Source organism: Balaenoptera ricei, chromosome 12, assembly GCF_028023285.1.
Source record: "Balaenoptera ricei isolate mBalRic1 chromosome 12, mBalRic1.hap2, whole genome shotgun sequence".
Classification (NCBI taxonomy): Eukaryota; Metazoa; Chordata; class Mammalia; order Artiodactyla; family Balaenopteridae; genus Balaenoptera; species Balaenoptera ricei.
The window spans coordinates 15,492,205-15,515,972 of record NC_082650.1 but is presented as its reverse complement, the minus strand read 5'-3'; the positions used below and the strand labels follow the sequence as shown (position 1 = coordinate 15,515,972).

Sequence of the window (23,768 nt, the reverse complement as noted above, 5' to 3'; positions counted from 1 at the left end):
TTAGACCCTCTCTCACTTACCTTCAGTGGCATAGCTTTGGGGCATCTATCAAAGAGTTACAGCCACTCTCAGCCTCAGAAATTTTAGCTTTTTCATCAGCAAAACTTTGAGCCAATCTCACATCTTTTCTAAATTAGAAATGTAACCTTGTCTTTAGTCCAGAGTTACTGTTGTGCAGAGAAAGAAAACACTGCATAACGTTCAAATTATGTGCAAACTGAAATGATAGAAATGAAAAATGCTATCACGTTTCTAAGTAGGCTTTATTTTCACGAAGGAATCAGCTAGGATTAGGTTCACCCACACATAACAGCAATGGTGAAAAAAGTGGCCCAAAGCAAATATAAGTTTATTTCTCTGCCATGTAAAAGAAATCCAGGGTAGACAGTCTCAACTGGTATGTCATCTACTCAGTCATCAGGGTGTGCCTAGTAGCCCAGGATGGTTGCACAGGCCCCAGCCATCACATCTGTAACCCAGCCAGCAGGAAGGAGAATCAAAGGCATATCACCTTTTCTAGAGCCTTACTGGAAGTCATACAACACTTCTGTTTACATCTTATTAACAACCTTGGTCTCATAGCCGTACCTAGCTGCAAGAGAAGCTAAGACATTTTCTGATTCTGTATGGGCTCCTTTAAATAGAATGGTGAGGTTAGCATGACATAGTTCAAGAGGTTTTCCCAGACTCAGAATCAAGTTAATGCCAAGTCATCCATGTCACTATACCTCACTCTCTCTCTCTCGTGTGTGTGTGTGTGTGTGTGTGTGTGACAATATCTGCCAGTGTTTAGAGAGAGTAGACCTTTGACTTCTTTGACTTCACTACACAAACATGCTTAGGATTATCTTCTAAATCAGCCAAACCGACAGGCCCACTTTCATTCTTAAGTAAATCAAAGATCAGTTTTTTTCTTGTGTGATACAAATAATCATGTTTTTATTATTGGTACTTAACCCAAGTTGGACCCCACTTCTAGATATAAGGCCAGGCTGGGGACATACCAAGAGCAGGAGAAAGAAACAGGGGTGGCAAATGAGGGTTTGTTCTTTGTTTATACAAAATAAGAATGATACCAAACTTCAGTATCAACTCCTTCTGCACATAGGGATGGGGTAGAGGTGCAGAGGTGGGAACATGAGAATTATTCCTGACGCTTTGTTACCTTTGTTACCTTTCCCTTATAAACTGTGTTTACTTGGACATCTCAAGGGCATATTCCGTGGTCAACAGTACAGAGAGATTCAAGGACATAAATAACAGCGAAAACGGTTAAAAGGGCCTGATATATTTTCTCCTTCACATCAGATTTTCCAGTAATCAATAATATGTTTCTACTCATATATATTCATTTTATAGATGGAACGGATTATTTTTTAAATAAGCCAAGGAAAAAATATGCTCATCCCTCCTTTCGGGGCAATTATCTTTACTTTGAGTTTTTTAGACTTGTAAGGAGGAATTAACTGGCCTTTTCAGTGAGTCCTCATTTATTCTGTTAAATCGAATCCTTTCAAGATCTTGTACCACTGGACAGGCAGGGGGGCTTGTCTATTGCTAGTGACCAGGTCAGACACACTGAAGAAAACATGGAAAGAAGGACCATAGAGACCATTTCTGCCCAAAAGAGCCACTGAATCAGTGAGAGTAACATTGCATCTGTGCCCCTAAATGTACTGGAAATGGCTGATACCACTGAGGTTAGGGTCGTCATTCCTTTGAGCTACCTGTGCCGTTTGTCCCAGTGCTGAGCAGAGTGGGACCAGGTCTGGATAATCATTAAATTGATCTTGTGAGAAACCAGTGGGGCTAGACATGACTGTAAAACCAGCCGGTCTGTCTCCCTTCCTAGATAAGAAATCTGCAGAGTCTGGGCCAGTGGCTCTTGGATGTTTTGACTGAAACCCAGAGCATAAAGTACATTTTATATCACAAAATGCATGTGCACACATGCACACACGTGTGCAAAAATGGAATCAATGTCTTATGAAACAAGACTACTTTCTCTTATCATATGTCATGTATCCTAATATTTCCTATCCTATTTCTTCTTCTTTTTTTTTAAATTCTTGTTGCAACCCAGTAAATTGATTATGTAAAACACTAATGGGTCTCTACCTTCAGTTCAAAAATTCCTGCCCTGCCTGCTTTTATTTAGTTAAGTATGTTGTAGAATCTTCCAGCTTTCAAGTTTAGAATGTTTTCCTTCCGTCTTAGTTTCTTTTTCTATAATAGAAGTTGTCATACTAGGAATGTTGGTAGATTTAATTTGTTTCCAAACTCAGGAATCTTGGTTTCTCTTGCTGGGTTTCTTGCAGTCGCAGAAGAAGCTAATACAGGTTTTTGGATGTTGTTTTTTTCCCCTGGGAACCTTTGAGATAAAACGTATTTACCTTTTGACATTTATGCTTTTTTCCTCCTTGGCTTGGTTTTCATCAACTGCTCGATGAAAAATGTTCTATTTCATCTTTCCATTACTTTAGATTAAGGCATGTTGTTAGCAAAGACTTTCAGAATTTGTTTCAAGTTATTTTCCTAGTGTCCGGTTTTCAGGAGCTGCAAGAGAACAGCTCTGCCCCAAGCAGTCATCCAAAAATCCAGGCCCTTAGCCAGAACTTTGGCTTTAGCAAACCACAAACCACAGTTTGCTAAAAATGGAAGGGTTAAAACCTTGATCAAAGCAATGACATTGTACAAGTGCTCATGATCTGTACAAGAAGATGGCATCTTTGGATAATGAATTTATGAATTTAATTCAGTTGGATTTTTATAGAGGAGGTAAAACGTAGCATGTATAATTTAATTTTCATCTAAGCATTTTTTTCAAAATCAGATTTCACTTTGGTCAAAATCATTTTACAAAACAAGATGTATAACGATGGGTTCAAATAACGGGAACCAGTGTCTGTACCTAATTAATTCTCTGGAAGAAGGAAATTCTGGATCCTGATACCAGCGTACATCTAAGTGGCATTACTGGTATTTTCAAAGTTTTTATTACTACCAAAAACAGATAGTTCATGTGGACCTATGTCCTTTTTATACTTTCCTTATCTTCTCTTTCCTTTTCTCCTAATAAATCCCCTGTAACCTTCTCATGCTTCTATATGACTACCAAACTTCCCCTAATGTGTGTAAGCACTGCCATCACCAAAAAGGTAAGAAAGAGGAAAGGCACATGTTAATATTAATATTTTTTTTCTTTTTTAATTGGTTTCTTTTTCCTTTAAGTCTCCTAATATGTGCCCAGTTAAATCTGTATACTTGATGAAAATTTGACCCTAAGACATTTAATAAAACCGAAGAGCAAAGACAAGTCCAAAAGAGCAGAAAGGATTTAATTTTTTGTAGAACTTCATAGACTTAAGTTGGATCCTTAAAATTAATACGTTCTAGGGCTTCCCTGGTGGCGCAGTGGTTGAGAATCTGCCTGCCAGGGCAGGGGACACGGGTTCGAGCCCTGGTCTGGGAGGATCCCACATGCCGCGGAGCAACTGGGCCCGTGAGCCACAACTACTGAGCCTGCGTGTCTGGAGCTTGTGCTCCGTAACAAGAGAGGCCGCAATAGTGAGAGGCCCGCGCACCACGATGAAGAGTGGCCCCCGCTTGCCGCAACTGGAGAAAGCCCTCGCACGGAAACGAAGACCCAACACAGCCAAAAATAAAAATAAATAAAATAAAGAATTACAAAAAAAAAAAAGAGGAAAATATTAAAAAAAAAAAAATTAATACGTTCTAAATCAAGTCCCCCCACCCTTTTTTTTTCCAGCTGTAGTAATAATACAGAGCTTCCCCTGTCATTTATTGATTCATCCTGGTTTACTTAGTTTCCTTCTAGTCATTGAAAAAATAATTAAAATCCTCGAAGGCCAGCAGCCTACCTTGAGCTCCAATTCAGAGTTTATGTGCTTCTGTGACTCTGAACTCCACTTGCCCTGAGTTTATCTGTAGACAGCTGCAGCGGAGTAGACATGTTTACATAGGATAGAAAAAGGCAGTTTGAAGAGTCCAGTTTCCATTCCTTTAGCATTGTTCAGGAATTATAGCCCACAGTGCTTCAGAATGAAGCCTAGTCCGGCATCTACCTTACTTCTTCCTGTACAAAGGTTTTGTTTTCATTTCTGATTTGTCGTGAGAAAGTTAAGTGCTAACTGAATGAAAGCTATGGTTTTATTTCTCCCTCTGTTTACTAGAAATTCTTTTGAGGATTAAGTTAGCAAAATCTGCCCTGTGCAGACATACTTCTTATCTCAACCTATTTTGAGCTAAACTGATTGCAAAGGCTAGTTCTTCTGTGAGGCCTCTAACAGTCCATAAATTCAAGTTCATGTCCCAAAGTAATGGGGACTCACTAGGTTGTGTATTTGATGTGTATGTTGGTTGCATGTATCATGGAGAGAAAAATTATTAGCATTATAAAGTGGCTGTGAAATCTGAAAATCCTAATCTTCTGAGTACACATGGAGTAAACCCTTAGTGACACAGCAAGGTGGAAATTCAATTTGCTATGGTGTAGTGACAATATTCAGGTGTCTCAAGTAGCCAGAAACTCAGGGACAACTCTTGGTGCCTCAATTTAACTCTATCTCAGAGCCTAAGGAGGGTTTTCCCCAGTGTAAAAGCAGAAACGAGAATTTCAGATCTGAAGTATTTGTTGCCTTTTCTCCCACCGTGGTGTGCAATTTGGAAAGGAAAACCGAAGCAAGAGAGTTGGGGCTGGTCATTTCCCCAGCCCGTGCTGGAGGGTGGACGCCTAGCTTGGAGGAGGCTGGGAAGACCCATCTTGGCATCTGACTCATCCAGCGAAAGGTGGTGAAATACCCCGTGACTCCCAGAATACCATCTGGTTCTCAAGAGGCCAGATTGCAGAGCAAGTATTCTCTACCTGTGACCTGTTTCTGCTGGTGTTGGATACCAAACCCAGATGGAGCTGGTCCTTGCAGCTCTTTCTTTTTCACCAGTATACTGCCCGCCACTGCCCAGAACTCAGCACTGTAGGCTGAGAACTGGGAGAGGATGAGATCCATTATCCCTAAATGAATTGCTCTAAGAGAGAAAAGAACTTCCTGAATTGAGAGAGAGAGAGAGAGAGAGAGAGAATGGAGGGAAGGAGGGAGAGAGGGAAGGAAGGGAGGGGAGAAATATAATAGAGAGGAAGACTGCAGATTACTTACTTTCTTTTATCACAGCAGGGCCACATTGCAATTAGAAAACAAGCCTAGGGTTCAGGAAAAGAACCTTAGAGCTACATCTTAGATATCAAATTATTATTGAAGTACAAGGTGTTGAGATTTCCATCTTGGTACACAACTTGCCAAACAGCTGAGTTAAAGAAACGCTGCAGGATCAGTTATACGTGGACAGGGCAGGATGGAGTAGGGGCCTAGCCTGCAGTCATATGGGCCATGGTTTCCATCCAAGCTCTATCGCCTTCTAACTGTGTGACCTTGGAAAAAAATTATTTAAACTTTTACATCTTTAGCTTCATAATCTGTAAGCAGAGGATGAAGGCGATAAAAAGTGAAATGAGATGAAGAATGTCTAGTGCATTGCCGGGCACACAGGCATGTCAGTAAATGTCAACGTCTGTGCCTCTCCCCAAGCCCCAGTCTCTATTTGAATAGCTTTTCCCCATCATATATGTTTGTTCTTAGTAGTAAGACAGATCATTGCCATCACCCGCGTTGTCCTGTATTCCTCGCCTCCTTACGAAGTTGGTGCGTCAGTCACCTGTGAGACACTACTTTTCATCACCAGGAACTGCCATGTTGTAGTAAACACATCGTTGGCACAGCGCATCAGACTTTGCTGAGTGGAGTTTTTACTCACATTCCAGGGTCTCATATGATTATCGTTAACATAATCTTGTACAGCCTTTTGTTCTAATGCAGCAAATGCGTTTGTAACGTTCTCATGAAGAGTGTCTAGAAAGTGCAAGGCTCCTTTGTCCTGCTTGAACTAGGGCAGAGTGTCTACCTCTTTGGGCATTTTGGGTAGATAATTCCAGGTGGGTTTTTTGGTGGTGGTGTTGTTTTAAGTGGGTGTGCGGCTGCCCTCTGCATTCTAGGATGTTTAGCAGCGTCCCTGGCTCCTACCTACTAGATGCCAGTTACAATAACCAAAAGTGACTCCAGATATTGACACGTGTCCCCAGTTGAGAACGACTGAACTGCACTTAAGATTGTGATTCCATAGAAACGGGTTCAATAAACGTACTAACCCATGAGATCATCTAGAAGTAATCGCGAAAGAGAGTTGATTCAAATTTGCCTACATACTGATAGATAAATAAACATTTTGAAGTATCAAAGGGAATTCAAGCAGGAAAAAAATGAAAAGAAAGGTTAGAAAGATGTTCCTTTGTTATTAGGTAATGAATGAATCTTCCTCATCTGTGTCTTGTTAAAAATGTGCTGGCTGGCTTCCCTGGTGGCACGGTGGTTGAGAATCCGCCTGCCAATGCAGGGGACACGGGTTCAAGCCCTGGTCTGGGAAGATCCCACATGCCGCAGAGCAACTAGGCCCGTGAGCCACAACTACTGAGCCTGCGCGTCTGGAGCCTGTGCTCCACAACAAGAGAGGCCGCGATAATGAGAGGCCCACGCACCGCGATGAAGAGTGGCCCCCACTTGCCACAACTAGAGAAGGCCCTCGTACAGAAACGAAGACCCAACACAGCCATAAATAAATAAATAAATAAACCCAAAGTTTAAAAAAAAAAAAAAAATGTGCTGGCAGCCCTGTTTGCTCACTAAGTGAAGACAAGGGCACACTGATAAATGCTTAGATGCCTGGCAGGGTAATAGAGGTTCAGTAATTATTGAATGAGAAGAAACAAAGGTTTTTCCTAAATTCTGGGGTGTATATGTCTAATCAAGAGTGCTTTTGGGCAGAATGGCAGAGAGTATGTAATATAGAAAGGAGCGCTCTGGGCCAGGCATCAGAGGGACCTGGGACAGCATAGCAGGTTCTTCATTGTTATCTCAAGAAGAGAGCTTACCTGGCACATAGGAGTCCTGAAGAGGTTAGAGTATGTTATCCCTAAAGGTCCCTCATAGCTCTAGAATTTTATGAACCCATGGCTTATAGGGCCTGCCTATGATGTCATGACGTTAATGCTTTTTTTTTTTTTTAAGGTAGCAGATCAGTGATTACTCTAAAATCTGAGTCCCGATTGTCACTGCAACTTCTCTGTGTATAGCAAGTTGGGGATGTGATAGAATAACTTAAATATAAGAATCATTCTCTCTGCCTCATTGAAGAATTTCGTAGATAGCAAGTGTGCCTGTCAGTAGTGGGTTTTTTGTTGTTATTGTTTCTGTTCAGTTTGTACCATGTGACTCGGGGTGTCCTAGCAGATCAGCATAGAGAGCCAGCCACCCAGTTGTCCATTATTGGTTTTTACCCAGAGCTGTTTCCTGTGCAGGTTATGAAGAGTATTTGTCCAAATAGTCCCTTCCCAGAGCAGACCCACTGACAGTTCCTTTCTGAGCAGATTATGGGTTTTGAAGTTTAAATCAAGCCAGGCTACAAAATCCCTATCTATGAGCTTCTGTGCTCACACAGAGTATCAGTCAGCATTTCCTGTTTCCATTCACGCTGTAAGTTGAATAGCTGTAAACAACCCCCTCGCCCCTGGCCCCCCCCCAAAAAAGAGATTGCCAAGACAAATAATTCCTGTGGCATGGGCAGTTTCTCACAAACCTTTTAAAACATGCAGCTTGCAGAAGTCTACATTATGTGCTCTTCAGGATTGCTAAATCATAGTAAATGTACTTGCTTCATGACTCAAGACCAAGTCTATGCTACAGGCCACATTAAATAATTCCTTCTCCCGTATCTGTTTTAAAATTTATAGAGAGCAGCAAAGACAGTAAGGGAATAAATTGCTTATTTCAGGTCACTGGGAAAACTTAACTTATGGGTTTTCGATGTCGACCAGTCCCAGGGTTTGCCTAGGAAATGGAACGTGCCCCCTTATCACAACCAGACACTGTCCCCCTTGCCCGTGGAACTAAGACACAGATACACAGCACTGCACGGTGGCCATGTCGAAGTTAGTTCTTGTTGATGACACCGTATTAAGTGGTCCTTACTTTTGGAATTACTGACCCACCAGCGTACCTTCTGTTTTCCTTAACAGTCTGATATTTGCAAACAAATAAAAATACATGCAGTATTTCCAGTTTTCAACGGATAAGAATCTGGCACTTCCTCCTGTTTTCTTCATATTGTTTGCCTCCATATTTCCTTTGCATTTTGGAAGCCACAGTCCTAGACCTTTATTACCGCATCCTGTTTCCTTCCCTAACTGAAGTTCTCTTTGTTACTGTGCTTCCTCCCTCCCAATAGGACATTAATCTTGTCTAGCTTATGTAGACATTTGAGGTGGTCTATCTTTTTCAGATGTGACCTTTATAGCTCTTATTAAAATGGTTTTGGTATTTTAAGAAAAAAAGGTATGCTAGGGAGCTGTAAGAAAACCATTAATTCTGTTTAAATTCTGTATTATGTATATGTCTATCTACCTTTCTCTGTTGAATGATAGCTGGCTCCCTCTCTGATAGTTTCTTCTTTTCTTTGTTAATTCACTCATTTTTTTTGCACTTGGTACTAGAGATACAAAGGTGAATAAGATCTGGCCCCTGCCCTCCACATGGGAGGTGACACATATGTCTAATTAGGATGCTACATGCAGAGATAGATGTGGGCTCCGTGGAGCAACAAACCAGAGGGCTAGGAGGGGCAGAAAGGGTAGCTTCCTCTGCCTGAGAAGTTCAGAGCAAGCTTCCAGGAAATGAGACATCTGAGCTAAGGCTTTAAGGGAGAGGGGAGAGAAGAACATTCCAGATGGGAGAAGAGGGGTGAGGATGACAAGTCACATGGTTTGTGTGGGCTCTCCAGGAAGTGGTATTACTCAAACATGAAATTTGAGGCAGAGGGTGAGGAAAGTGAAGGTAGTTACATTAGGGTGGCCTTCGGTTTTACGTTAGGGATCTTGGGAGTTTTTCCTTTGGCAGCACTGAGCTGATGAAGGTAGGAGAACTTGGTAACTATATGTGAAGGCTGAGGAAGGGAAGAGTTCAGGTTTTTTGAAGAAAATTTGAGCATGCAACTTTTGCAAGGGAATTACACGTTTATAAATAAAATGTGTTATTAATATGTTAATAACACAATAAAACAAGTGTTTTGACCAAGTGTTTTGAAACTTTCTATTGCCTTTTGTTTGGTTTGGAGGTATATACGTTAATTCAGTGCCTACTATGTGCCTTGCAGTGTTAACAGACATGGTCCCTATCCTCATGGAGTTTACAGTCTAATAGGGGAGCTTCAAGTGGACATGTGCATCCAATTGGAAAGACTAGAGATCACCTGATCAAACCCCATTATGTGAAATGTACATAATAGTCTACTTCTAACTATAGGGTGACATTAAACAGTTTTTAAAATATCATAGCATAGCTACATCGCTTGTTCAAAGGAAATATAGTAAAGGGGAAGAAAATGACTTGTAGCTATGTTCATTCCAAATTGAATACTTTCAAAGGAATGTTTTTCAGTTTGTCAAAAGCGTATCAACAGTCATAAAAAAATTTTATACCCTCTGGCACCATACTCTCACCCTTGGGAATTTATTCCAAGAATATAATTTGAAAGAGATTAAAGCCCATATGCACAGCTATTTTGCAGCATTATTTATATTGGAAACAATCCAAACATCTAATAACAGGGGGAACAATTTTGCAAATCTTGGTACATAAACAACAAAATTATAAGTTGCCACTTATAATTCTTGGAAGTTTGTAGTACAGCAAGAAAACCCTGATAATTTTAAAGTAAAAGAGCAGACTACAAAATTCTACCTATTCGTTAAAAATTATATAGGAATTTGAGGTACTAAAAGGAAACCATAAAGAATTAGGACAACTAGTTGACTAAAAAAGTCAAAAAGAGTCTGAAATTATGGGTGATGTTTTCTTTTTCTTTTCTTTTTTTTTGAATTTAATTTTATTTATTTTTTTATACAGCAGGTTATTAGTCATCCATTTTATACACATCAGTCTATACATGTCAATGCCAATCTTCCAATTCATCACACCACCACCACCACCCCCCACTGCTTTCCCCCCTTAGTGTCCATACGTTTGTTCTCTACATCTGTGTCTCAATTTCTGTCCTGCAAACCAGTTCATCTGTACCATTTTTCTAGGTTCCGCATATATGCGTTAATATACAATATTTGTTTTTCTCTTTCTGACTTACTTCATTCTGTATGACAGTCTCTAGATCCATCCACGTCTCTACAAATGACCCAATTTCATTCCTTTTTATGGCTGACTAACATTCCATTGTATATATGTACCACAACTTCTTTATCCATTCGTCTATCGATGGGCATTTAGGTGGCTTCCATGACCTGGCTATTGTAAATAGTGCTGCAGTGAACATTGGGGTGCATGTGTCTTTTTGAATTATAGTTTTCTCTGGGTATATGCCCAGTAGTGGGATTGCTGGATCATATGGTAATTCCATAGTGGCTGTATCGATTTACATTCCCACCAACAGTGCAAGAGGGTTCCCTTTTCTCCACACACCCTCCAGCATTTGTTGTTTGTAGATTTTCTGATGATGCCCATTCTAACTGGTGTGAGGTGATACCTCATTGTAGTTTTGATTTGCATTTCTCTAATAATTAGTGATGTTGAGCAGCTTTTCATGTGCTTCTTGACCATCTGTATGTCTTTGGAGAAATGTCTATTTAGGTCTTCTGCCCATTTTTGGATTGGGTTGTGTGTTTCTTTAATATTGAGCTGCATGAGCTGTTTATATATTTTGGAGATTAATCCTTTGTTGATTCGTTTGCAAATATTTTCTCCCATTTTGAGGGTTGTCTTTTCGTCTTGTTTATGGTTTCCTTTGCTCTGCAAAAGCTTTGAAGTTTCATTAGGTCCCATTTGTTTATTTTTGTTTTTATTTCCATTACTCTAGGAGGTGGATCAAAAAAGATCTTGCTGTGATTTATGTCAAAGAGTGTTCTTCCTCTTTTCCTCTAAGAGTTTTATAGTGTCCGGTCTTCCATTTAGGTCTCGAATCCATTTGGAGTTTTTTTGTGTATGGTGTTAGGGAGTGTTCTAATTTCATTCTTTTACATGTAGCTGTCCAGTTTTCCCAGCACCACTTATTGAAGAGACTGTCTTTCCTCCATTGTATATCCTTGCCTCCTTTGTCATAGATTAGTTGACCATAGGTGCGTGGGTTTACCTCTGGGCTTTCTATATTGTTCCATTGATCTATGTTTCTGTTTTTGTGCCAGTACCATATTGTCTTGATTACTGTAGCTTTGTAGTATAGTCTGAAGTCAGGGAGTCTGATTCCTCCAGCTCCGTTTTTTCCCCTCAAGACTGCTTTGGCTATTCGAGGTCTTTTGTGTCTCCATACAGATTTTAAGATTTTTTGTTCTAGTTCCATAAAAAATGCCATTGGTAATTTGATAGGGATTGCATTGAAGCTGTAGATTGCTTTGAGTAGTATAGTCATTTTCACAGTATTGATTCTTCCAATCCAAGAACATGGTATATCTCTCCATCTGTTGGTATCATCTTTAATTTCTTTCATCAGTGTCTTATAGTTTTCTACATACAGGTCTTTTGTCTCCCTAGGTAAGTTTATTCCTAGGTATTTTATTCTTTTTGTTGCAATGGTAAATGGGAGTATTTCCTTAATTTCCCTTTCAGATTTTTCATCACTAATGTATAGGAATGCAAGAGATTTCTGTGCATTAATTTTGTATCCTGCAACTTTACCAAATTCATCGATTAACTCTAGTAGTTTTCTGATGGCATTTTTAGGATTCTCTATGTATAGTATCATGTCATCTGCAAACAGTGACAGTTTTACTTCTTCTTTTCCAATTTGGATTCCTTTTACGTCTTTTTCTTCTCTGATTGCCGTGGCTAGGACTTCCAAAACTGTGTTGAATAATAGTGGTGAGAGTGGACATCCTTGTCGTGTTCCTGATCTTAGAGGAAATGCTTTCAGTTTTTCACCATTGAGAATGATGTTTGCTGTGGGTTTGTCATATATGGCCTTTATTATGTCGAGGTAGGTTCCCTCTATGCCTGCTTTCTGGAGAGTTTTTGTCATAAATGGGTGTTGAATTTTATCAAAAGCTCTTTCTGCATCTATTGAGATGATCATATGGTTTTTATTCTTCAGTTTGTTAGTATGGTGTATCACATTGATTGATTTGCCTTTATTGGAGAATCCTTGCATCCCTGGGATAAATCCCACTTGATCATGGTGTATGATCCTTTGAATGTGTTGCTGGATTCTGTTTGCTAGTATTTTGTTGAGAATTTTTGCATCTGTATTCATCAGTGATATTGGTCTGTAATTTTCTTTTTTTGTAGTATCTTTGTCTGGTTTTGGTATCAGGGTGATGGTGGCCTCATAGAATGAGTTTAGGAGTGTTTCTTCCTCTGCAATTTTTTGGAAGAGTTTGAGAAGGATGGGTGTTAGCTCTTCTCTAAATGTTTGATAGAGTTCACCAGTGAAGCCATCTGGTCCTGGACTTTTGTTTGTTGGAAGATTTTTAATCACAGTTTCAATTTCATTACTTGTGATTAGTCTGTTCACGTTTTCTGTTTCTTCCTGGTTCAGTCTTGGAAGGTTATACCTTTCTAAGAATTTGTCCATTTCTTCCAGGTTGTCCAATTTATTGGCATAGAGTTGCTTGTAGTAGTCTCTTAGGATGCTTTGTATTTCTGTGGTGTCTGTTGTAACTTTTCCTTTTTCATTTCTAACTTTATTGATTTGAGTCCTCTCCCTCTTTTTCTTGATGAGTCTGGCTAATGGTTTATCAATTTTGTTTATCTTCTCAAAGAACCAGCTTTTAGTTTTATTGACCTTTGCTATTGTTTTCTTTGTTTCTATTTCATTTATTTCTGCTCTGATCTTTATGATTTCTTTCCTTCTGCTAACTTTGGGTTTTGTTCATTCTTCTTTCTCTAGTTCCTTTAGGTGTAACTTTAGATTGTTTATTTGAGATTTTTCTTGTTTCTTGAGGTAGGCTTGTATAGCTATAAACTTCCCTCTTAGAAATGCTTTTGCTGCATCCCATAGGTTTTGGATCGTCGTGTTTTCATTGTTATTTGTCTCTAGGTATTTTTTGATTTCTTCAGTGATCTCTTGCTTATTTAGTAACGTATTGTTTAACCTCCATGTGTTTGTGTTTTTAATGTTTTTTTCCCTGTAATTGATTTCTAATCTCATAGCGTTGTGGTCAGAAAAGATGCTTGATATGATTTGAATTTTCTTAAATTTACTGGGGCTTGATTTGTGACCCAAGGTGTAATCTATCCTGGAGAATGTTCCGTGCGCACTTGAGAAGAAAGTGTAATCTGCTGTTTTTGGATGGAATGTCCTATACATATCAGTTAAATCTATCTGGTCTATTGTGTCATTTAAAGCTTGTGTTTCCTTATTAATTTTCATTTTGGATGATCTGTCCATTGGTGTAAGTGAGGTGTTAAAGTCTCCCACTATTATTGTGTCACTGTCGATTTCCTCTTTTAGAGCTGTTAGCAGTTGCCTTATGTATTGAGGTGCTCCTATGTTGGGTGCATATATATTTACAATTGTTATACCTTCTTCTTGGATTGATCCCTTGATCATTATGTAGTGTCCTTCCTTGTCTCTTGGAAGGTTGCCTATCTCCACTTCATTTAGTTGTTTTTCTGAGGTTTTATCTTGTTCCTTCATCTAGTACATAGCCCTCTGCCTTTTCATCTTGTCTCTCTTTCTATGAATGTGGTTTTTGTTCCGCAGGCTGCAGGATTGTAGTTATTCTTGCTTCTGCTGTCTGTCTGCCCTCTCTATTTTTCTTTTCTTAATTTTTATTAAAATGTGTGTATTCACTGAATGCTGGGGACAAATATCCTCATTTATTCACATGTTAAATGGTTTTTATTTTATCTTAGTAAATTTTTTTTACTGCCTCTTCCCATTTCTGCCATAAATTATGGCCTTGGTTGTACTGTAAGTATATAGTGCATATTCCATAAATATTTAATATCTATTACATTAATAGTATTCCTTCCCTAGAGCAGTGTGCTTCTCAAATTTTAATGGGCATTCATCTCACTAAGGGATCTTTTCAAAATGCTGGTTCTGATTCAGTAGTTCTGGGATAGAGCCCAAGAGTCTGCATTTCTGATAAACCCCCAGGGGCTGCTGATGTGGCTGGTCCAGAGCTCCGCTTTGTGTATGAAGATGATGCAGCTTACCCAGCGTCAGGAGTATTATCCTGGAAGGCAGTGTTGGATAGTCTCCCTGCTATAGCCGTAACTGCCTCAGTAACATTTTTAGCAATTTGGGGGCAGGGGAAATGATGGTTAAAGATGAGTATCCTCTGTGGTTGTGAAGTAAAGATACCATCTTATTATCAAGCCTGATGATCAACCTCCTCAAACGGCTCAACTAACTTCAATTTTGTCCATCAATAGAAATGGCCAGATGGAATGAAAATAAGTGATTCTGTATGTATCTTATAAAGAGTAAGGAAAGATCTTCCATACTAATCATACCAGCAGTGTTCTTTGACACACTTTGGAACCTGATTAAAAAGTTGGAAATCCCATCTGTGTTAAGAAAAGCTTTGCCTTGACCTTCTATACTAGAAGAAAAATGTTGGCCATGGCAATGAATCCTTAAGGAACAGTGGTGTGAAGCAGAGTAGAGAGTCATCTTTTTATGGAATGTAAGGAAGGAGGACATTTTCTAAAACCATGGAAACATCTTTTTACCTTTGTATATGAACAGGATGCTGTGGTGTATAGTAACCTTGAACGTGGAGGAAAATTTGTCATCCTTTGAATTTGAACCACATCAATGATTGTCAAAACCTACTGTTGTTTTTAGAAGGTAATAGCAAGTTTCAAACTTGATTCTCCACAGTGACTGAAGCTGGCTTTGGTGCTGATATTGGCATGGAGAAATTCTTCAACATCAAGTGCAGAGCTTCTGGCTTGGTGCCCAGTGTTGTGGTGCTGGTGGCAACGGTGCGGGCTCTGAAGATGCACGGAGGTGGACCAAGTGTAAGCACCATGCTTCCTTTCTAATAAAACAGAAGGAAGCAGAATTGAACCTTGGAAACATCCAAACCTGCTTCATAACTGCAGTTTTCTAGAATATCTCCTTTTTCACAAATCACCATTACAGGGCACTTAGAGTTCAGTTCGATCAAGTAATTAGTAACACCCACAAAGTTATTTCTAAGCAATATTTTGGAAAGGAGCATAATGTGACCATTTTTTAGTTCTAAGAGTCTAAACTGAAACTTATGTCAACATTTTATAACCCTGTGGTAATGGGAGGATAGAGGCTTTGGTTCCTGAATGAAGAACAGAAGGGTTAGAGTGATTGCTTTTGTGGGTGAGGTTGTTCAGTGCTTGTACGGATAGTTTTTTGGTTCACTGACGCTACATCTCATCAGATTTCATCTAGCGCTATTTTCCTTCTGTTTCTGTTTATTATGATTTCATTTTATAACTCTGTTAGAGCACTGGGTTATTTCTAAGAGAGCTTTGCTTAGAAAACACAAATTCTATTTTAACTTTTTTAGAGACTTTATCATGTATAGCATTCACACACACCTGAAAGGGAGTTTTCACCTTTCCACAGCAAAGATGTAGTTTTTTGGGTTTTTTTTTTTCTTTATCTTTTTCATTTTTAGGGATTTCCAAAGAGAGAATAAGAAATGTTGTACTGATTAACCATTTTTGAAATAAAATCATTTAGAGTTTCTTTATCACTTATACTATTGATGTGTTACACAAACTGCCAAATCTGATTTCTTAATTAGTATACTGTGTATGCAAATATCACACAATGATTAATTAATATAGCATAAACAAATAACAAGTTTGCCATGATGAAACGCCATAATGTGCACTGTTTAATCATCTTAGCAATTCTTTGTCCTAGGAGAGGCAGACATTATATCATTTTACAGATGAGGAAGCTGAGGTTTGATGTGTTTAGGGGATGTCACCAGGCCAGCAGAGAGCCAAATCTCAAGCCTGGGGCTGAGATACAGATTCTCCACTTTTGTCAGGCATTCAGAGCTGAATACGAATGAAGGGTAAACCTTTTCTGAATCCCTAATCCGCTCATTAATACCAGACACCTGAGCACTTCATTTTAGGCTAGAGCTTCACCATTATATCAAAGGCAAGATTGACACAGCAGGTATTATAATATAGTAGTGCTAAAGAGTTCTGATTTTGTTCAAAACACCAATTGTTGCTACCAATCACTCCTTGAGTTCAGACTCTGAAGCTGTATCAACTTCCATTTTCAAAAAACGATCTCTACCTATATAAGATAAATTTGAAATTCCCCCTCCCTGTTTTGCCCCCTGAAAATTATAAAAGCAAAGGGCTTTAATACTGGAAAGGGCTTAGAAATTAGTCTGGTTCAGTCTTTGCAAAGATAAAATTACTGAGGTGCTGGAGGATTCCGGGTCTTGCTTAGTATCCTCCGTCTATTTAGGGCACTGATCAGACATGAAATCAAGGTCTCCGGACTTCTAATCCAGTGTTTTTGCACACTCCAATCTCGTCTCTGTCCTATAAAAATTCACTACATGATTTATAATCCTGTTTCAGTTCATCTTAATGTGTGTGCTCTGTTGTACAGTGGTTGCATTTTCTGCTCACCTTAATCCTTGGTACCTCTTTCAGTTCCCCTTCATGTCGTGTTTCCATGCTAGTGATGATTGTAACAGGGCTCGAGATTAGTAGGCACAGATATGGGTGGAGGATAATGAAAGGGGAGGGTCAGGAAGCCAGGTGAAGCTTAGCATTCCTCTCCTGGACTCCAGTAGTGCTTCTGCATCATATTATTTTATGAATGTCTATATGTGTACCTCCCCACTCGACTCTGAATTCCTTGAGATTAAGGACTATATCTTATTAATTTGTGTATTCCTCGTGCCCGGCATACTCTGTATCAAGGAAATGTTTTCAGTAATTGAATAATACATGAACTTTGATCTTCTTAATCCTGTATTCCACGTTATCCACCTCAGTGTCATTCCTTCTTACTTGAAACAACTCCATAGTAATGTTTTTGATCCATTATAATCCTTACTTCCTTTTGATATCATTACACAAATAACCACGGCTGCCTCTTATGTTTATTCAGCTTGTTTTTTTACATAATTTATGCAGTGGAAAATCCTATGACCCTTGAACTTGCCCATTTTAGCCCCAGTCATATCCTGTCTTCCAAAATGCTGGCCATTCTTGGTGCAATGGAAGAACTAATACATTTGGATTCAGATATGTCTTTTATAATTAGTTCTTTAAACATAGTTTCTTAAGGAGAGTTCTCCATAACCAATAGGATGTGTATTTATATAAAAAGATTTGTTATAAGTAATCGGCTCACACAATTATGGAGGCTGACAAGTCCAAAAATCTACAGAGTGGGCCACTGCTGGAGACTCAGGAGAGCCAGTATTCCAGTCCCAGTCTGAAGGCAATCTGCTGGAAAATTTTCTCTTGCACAGATTCTTTTTGTTATAGCAGGCCTTCAACTGATTGAAGTGGCCCACCCACGTTATGGGGGGCAGTCTGCTTTACTCAGTGTCCATCAATTTAAATGTTATTCTCATTCAAAAACACCCTCACCGAAATACCCAGAATAATGTTTGACCAAATATCTGGGCATCCCATCACCCAAGCTGACACACAAAATTAACCATCGCCCTCATTACTGATTTTTGGTGTGTGGTGTAATGACCAGACCTAATTTTATTTTTTCTGTGTTAATCACCAACTGGCCTAGCACTATTTATTTTGATTAGTCCCTCCTTTCTCATCTTCAAGCCTACTTTGTGATAAATCAATTCTCCGTACATGTGTAGGTGTTTTTCTGGGACCTTCGTTTGGTTGCACTGGTCTATTTACACATAATTGTGTCTGTGCTACACTAAGTCTGTAGTGCAATCTCTCCCTGGTAGTTCTCTTTCTTCATGGGTGCCCGGCCTTTATCAGTCCTTTTCACTTCCATATGTATTTTTGAACTAATCATAAAGTCCCATAAAGAATCTTTCTAGGATTTTGGGGTTTTTTTGGAATGTCATTAAATCAGTAGATCAGTTTTATATCTAGGAACTTGGGATATTCACTGATTTAGGTCTTTTGAAATATATTTTAATAAACATCTACAGTTTATTGCCCAAAGGACTTCTACATCCTTTTACCGATCTGTTCCCATGTGCTTTATATTTTTAAATAGTTTCACAGGTTACTTCTGGATTCTTATATATATATATCCAGTGACCTGTCTAAATTTTTTAAGGTATAATTGACATGCAACATTATATTAGTTTCAAGGTATACAACATAATGTTCAGTATTTGCATACGATGTAAAATGATCACCACAATAAGTCATTAACATCTGTCACCATACATAGTTTAAAAAAAATGTTTTTCCTTGGAATGAGAACTTTTCAGATCTACTCTCTTAGCAACTTTCAAATATTCAGTACAATATTTTTACCTATAGTCACCATGCTCTTTATTAAATCTCTATAACTTAAAAAATTATCTTATTAATTGTACTAATTTAGCTGTAAATACTTTAGAGAGTTCTATGTGGACAATCATATGAAAATAATGACAGTTCTGTTTCTTCCTTTCCGATCTTGATACTTTTTTTTCATCAGTAACCATATGTTTCTAGTTGCAATGCAGTATTAAATAGTGTTGATAGCCAGCATCCTACTGTTATTCCTTATCAGCAAGAGAACACTTTTAATAGTTCACCGCTAAGTATGATGTTTTCTGTAATATTTCAGTATATGTTTTTTATCAAGCTAAGAAAATTGCCTTCTGTTGCTATTTGTCAAGTTGTTATACTATATGTTGAATAATTTTCTTCGTCTATTGAGATGATATGATTTTTCTCTTTATTAATGTTGTAAATTATATTACAAATATTAAATGAACCTTTCATTATCTTTTTTATGAATAACTGAATTTTGCTTATTGATTCTTTTTTATATTCTCATTAAGGGATTTTGTAACATTAGAATAATCTATTTATTCAAAGATGGGAAGGAGCCACCTATAACACTCCCTGGGCCTGTTGCTTATTGGTGAGGGGTAGGTTTTTAACTACAAACCTAATTTTTTTTAATGAGTAGAGAACTGTTTAAGTTCTCTATTTCTTTCTAAATGAGTTTTATATTAAAACTCATACTAAGTTTCTCTATCTTTTAAAAAGTATTGGTATAAAGTTTGTCCCAGTATCCTATTAATTCTGTCTACAGCATGTATAGTTATAATTTTTTTTTCATTCCTTTTTAAAAAAAACTCTTGCCAGAATATTATCAATTTTGTTAGTCTTTAAGAACCAGCTTTGGTTTTGTTGATCCCCACTACTTTCTGGCATTTGCATACAATCCATTTTTCTTGATTTTGCCTAATTTTTGATTTTGCAGAACTTTGCATATGTTCAAGCTCAGCAGTACTTTATGTTCCTTTTTTAATCCAGCATTTTGGTTGTTCCAACTGAAGGGTCCACTGTGTGTTTTAGTTTATGCTAATGCTGAAAAAAAAAACCCATCTGAAAATACCTTGTGATGTTTCCTCACAATCTCAAAAAACAATCTGTCATAGAGGTAACTTTTCAAAGGATTTCTAATATTCTCAAGACCTCTTTCGCTGAGAGGAGAATAAGTCACCACGTCCTCAGTGAATTAAAATGTTGTCTAGGGTTTCTCACTGAAACCAGTTGCAGGCTATAGACAAAAAAAAAAACAATGGGGAACTGTGAAAAGGCACTAAATTGGGGTTTCAGAACCCTATTATACTCATGCCCCTGTTCTGCCTCTCATTTGCTGTGTAACTGTGGGCAAGATACCTGCCTTCTGTCACCTTCAGTTTCCTTATCTTTAAACTGCCAACCCCATCGGCTTCTGTAAGAAACTAGGCCAAAAAAAGGGGAAAATTAATGGCAATTATTTTTAAATGACTTAGAATTTATTTAGAACGATTATGCACTCTGTATAAATCAGGTATTAATCATACTGTGAGTTCCCTTTTATGCTAGGATAATGGGCAACAGTATGAAAGTTCTTAATATTAGCTCAAATTAGAATCACCTGAGAAGTTTTTAACCATCACTGATCCTGGGTCCCACTCCCAGCAATCCTGGTTTAATTGGTCAGGGTGGAGCTAAAGCATCAGTGATTTTTAAAAGCACCCAGAAGACTTTATGTTCAGCCAGGGCTGCCAGTTACTGGTTTAAAAGCACAAAATGTGGTCCCAAAAAAGGACCATGATTTGTTTTTCTTTCAGATCTTAATCAGAGTAAACAGTTTGATAGGATTATTCTTAATTTTTGTCTTTTCTTATCTCAGGTAACTGCTGGGGTCCCTCTTAAAAAAGAATATACGGAAGAGGTAAGAGTGAAGAATTATTCAAATCCAGTTAACCATTGACTAGCCGTTGAATCTCAGTCAGGGAATAGGTCCTCCACCAGTGGCCTCTTACAAAAGTGCTTTTCTAATAAACCAAGAGGAAATGGGTGGGGGAAGGGATAAAATCCATTCAGTTAACTCTCCAATCTTAAGAAAAGATGGGTGTAGGCTTTCTGTCCAGTTCCTACCCCCTGGGCAGCCATCAGAGCAGGCCTCTTACATCCATGTATTCTTTTTTTTTTTTAATAGTAATCTTTTATTTATTTATTTATTTTTATATTTTTTATTTTTGGCTGTGTTGGGTCTTCGTTTCTGTGCGAGGGCTTTCTCTAGTTGCGGCAAGTGGGGGCCACTCTTAATTGCGGTGCGCGGGCCCCTCACTATCGCGGCCTCTCTTGTTGCGGAGCACAGGCTCCAGACGCGCAGGCTCAGTAGTTGTGACTCGCGGGCCCGGTTGCTCCGCGGCATGTGGGATCTTACCAGACCAGGGCTCGAACCCGTGTCCCCTGCATTAGCAGGCAGATTCTCAACCACTGCGCCACCAAGGAAGCCCCCCCTCCATGTTTTCTTTTGATGTAGCAGATACTGACTTTTGGAAGATATACAATTGGCTTTATGACTTGCTTGAGTAAATAGACTTTGATTGACTGGCAACAGTACCTCTTAGCTCCTACGGGTGGCGCCAGGGACTTGAGCAGGGAATAGCTGGACGGTGCTCGTCGCCCTCCCGGGACCTTACGCCTTCTGGTCCACCAGCACACAGAGCGTGGGCATGTTGCTGACGTCCTGGCCACCAGTCTGCAGCAGAAATAGCTGCCTGGCTCAAGACCCACATATGCCATTGGATCTAGAATAATTTTAGACTTTATTTGGAAAATGAGCCTCCTCCTTCTGCAGCCATCTTTTCTTGGAGGGAAAAAGTGATTGATGGCTTGAGTATAACGTATAACGTGAGTATAGATAGACCCAAAACCTGCCAGAGTGGGCCTGCCTGTGTAATTTGGCAGGTTGGATGGGAGGTGATACATGGGGGCCTGGTTTTCTTACAGAACCTCCAGCTGGTGGCAGATGGCTGCTGTAACCTAGAGAAGCAAATTCAGATTGCTCACCTCTTCGGGGTCCCTGTTGTCGTGGCTCTGAATGTCTTCAAGTAAGTCAAGTGTCCTACTTTAAATGTGGTCATATCGCTGGGCCACCCTGTGAACTAACTGCATTTGTGTTTTGAGGATGTTTGACCTTTTCTCTGCTTCATCTAAAAGTATAGAGAAATACTCTGCTCATTCTATTTGTTTGATTTTCTTTGAATTGGTTTTACTTTAGCAGAAATGTTTTCAAATGTTATCAGGGAAGTGAAATCTATATAGTGAGTTACCATTTCTTTGGCTTTTTTTTTTTTTTTCTTCTTCTTCTTAATTCCACCCAGCATTTCTGACGGAAAGACTGTGGATGATCAAAGGGATATGTTATGGAATTTTCTCAGTAAAACCCTTAACAACTTGAAATATTTGAGTCATGTTGGAGAGGATTTTTCCCCCATGCTTTTCTTAAGGTCTGATTTATTTAAGCACAGTGTAACCACTTTTGATGTTTAAAATATATTCAGTGTTTGGGAGCAAAGTTCTGTATAAGCAGTTAGTCTTTCTTTAAAAACATTGCTAAATGAATACAGATGCAAAACCACAAACATTTTCATCACCAGGACCGACACCCGAGCGGAGATTGACTTGGTGTGTGAGCTTGCAAAGCGGGCTGGCGCCTTTAATGCAGTGCCCTGCTATCACTGGTCGATTGGTGGGAAAGGGTCGGTGGACCTGGCTCAGGCTGTGAGAGAAGCTGCAAGTAAAAAGAGTCGTTTCCAATTCCTGTATGATGTGCAGGTAAGATCCAGCACAATGATAATGGTGCCTGACGGGTCTGGCACCTTAACTGTATGCCAGGCCAGCGCTGAGAGCTTCACATGGGTTGTCACAACAGCTCTGCAGATAAGAAACCGAAGGTTAAAGAGGTTAAGCCATCTGACGAGGTCCTATTGCCAAGGGGCCCCAGCTCCTTGCCCCCAAGCCTGTGCTCTACACTCAGTGCAGAGGGGTTTTGGAGTACAGGGTTCAACAGGGTTTGCACAGGAACAAGACTTTTGAGCAACTTCATAAGGCATGGGATATCACGGGCAATATTTTCCTTGTCCGTTTCTGCTATAGCCCATTTGCACCATGGTTTTCTTGAGCTATGCCTCGTATATTTTTAAAATTTTTTGAATTGTGGTAAAATACATCATAACATAAAATTGACCATCTTTACCATTTTTAGGTGAATAGTTTACTAGTGTTAAGTAGCTTCACATTGTTGTGCAACCACCCTCCTTCTCCATAGGTCTTTTCAAATTGCAAAATCGAAACTCTGTGCCTGTTAAACACTAACTCCCCATTTCTCCTTCTCCTCTGTTGCTGGCTCTCTCATACCAGTAAGCCATAAAGTTTGTCCCTTTTTTGACGGGCTTAGTCACTGTCTCAGTCCTTTCAGGCTGCTATAAGGAATACCACAGTACTGGGTGGCTTATAAACAACAAATTTATTACTCATAGTTTTGGAGGCTAGGAAGTCTAAGATCAGGGCATCAGCAGATTTGATGTCTGGTGAGGGCCTGCTTCTTATTTCATAGATGGGAGTCTTCTCACTGTATCCTCATATGGTGGAAGTGGGGAGGGATCTCTCTAGGTTGTCTTTTTATAAGAGCACTAATCCCATTCATGAGGGGTGCACCCACATGACCTAATCACCCCAGAGCCCCATCTCCTAATGACATCAACCTAATCACTCCCAAAGGCCTCAGGTGCTAATATATCATCCCATTGGAAATTAGGCTTCAACATACCAATTTGGGGGGACACAAACATTCAGTCCGTAGCACTTACTTAGCATAATGTCCTCAAGGTTCACCCACGTTATTGCATATGTCAGAACTTCTTTCCTTCTTAAGGCTGAACAACAGTCCATTGTATGTTTATGCCACTTTTTTGCTATCCATTCACCTGTCAGTGGCCACTTGGGTTGCTTCCACCTCTTGGCTATTATAAATAATGCTGCTATGAACATGTGTGTAAAACTGCTTCCAGTTCTTTTGGGCATATACGCTGAAGAGGAGTTGCTGAATTGTCTAGTATATTTTTTAAACACAGCTGGATAATGAGGGTTCAGTCAGAATATCTGAACTTCTCGGGACCTCACTCTTCTTGGTTCATCTTTGCTGCCACCCAAACATCTCCATTCTGGATTTGC

General features: G+C 39.2%; 1 protein-coding gene across 11 annotated transcripts in view; it reads left to right on the top strand.

Moving 5' to 3' along the window:
- Positions 1 to 23,768, top strand: part of MTHFD1L (methylenetetrahydrofolate dehydrogenase (NADP+ dependent) 1 like) — a 283,519-nt gene that overhangs the window by 102,129 nt on the left and 157,622 nt on the right. For 8 of the 11 annotated variants that reach the window (XR_009506127.1, XR_009506128.1, XR_009506129.1 and 5 more), the window contains exons 21-24: positions 14,956 to 15,095; positions 20,434 to 20,475; positions 21,543 to 21,643; positions 22,193 to 22,370. Coding sequence is in view for 8 of the 11 variants with exons in the window: in XM_059940989.1 (XP_059796972.1) it covers positions 14,956 to 15,095; positions 20,434 to 20,475; positions 21,543 to 21,643; positions 22,193 to 22,370 (461 nt within the window). In the remaining 3 variants the exon portion in view is untranslated. Of the gene's footprint in view, positions 1 to 14,955; positions 15,096 to 20,433; positions 20,476 to 21,542; positions 21,644 to 22,192; positions 22,371 to 23,768 lie in introns of those variants that run through there. The other 3 variants (XM_059940993.1, XM_059940994.1, XM_059940992.1) reach the window with 3 other exon arrangements.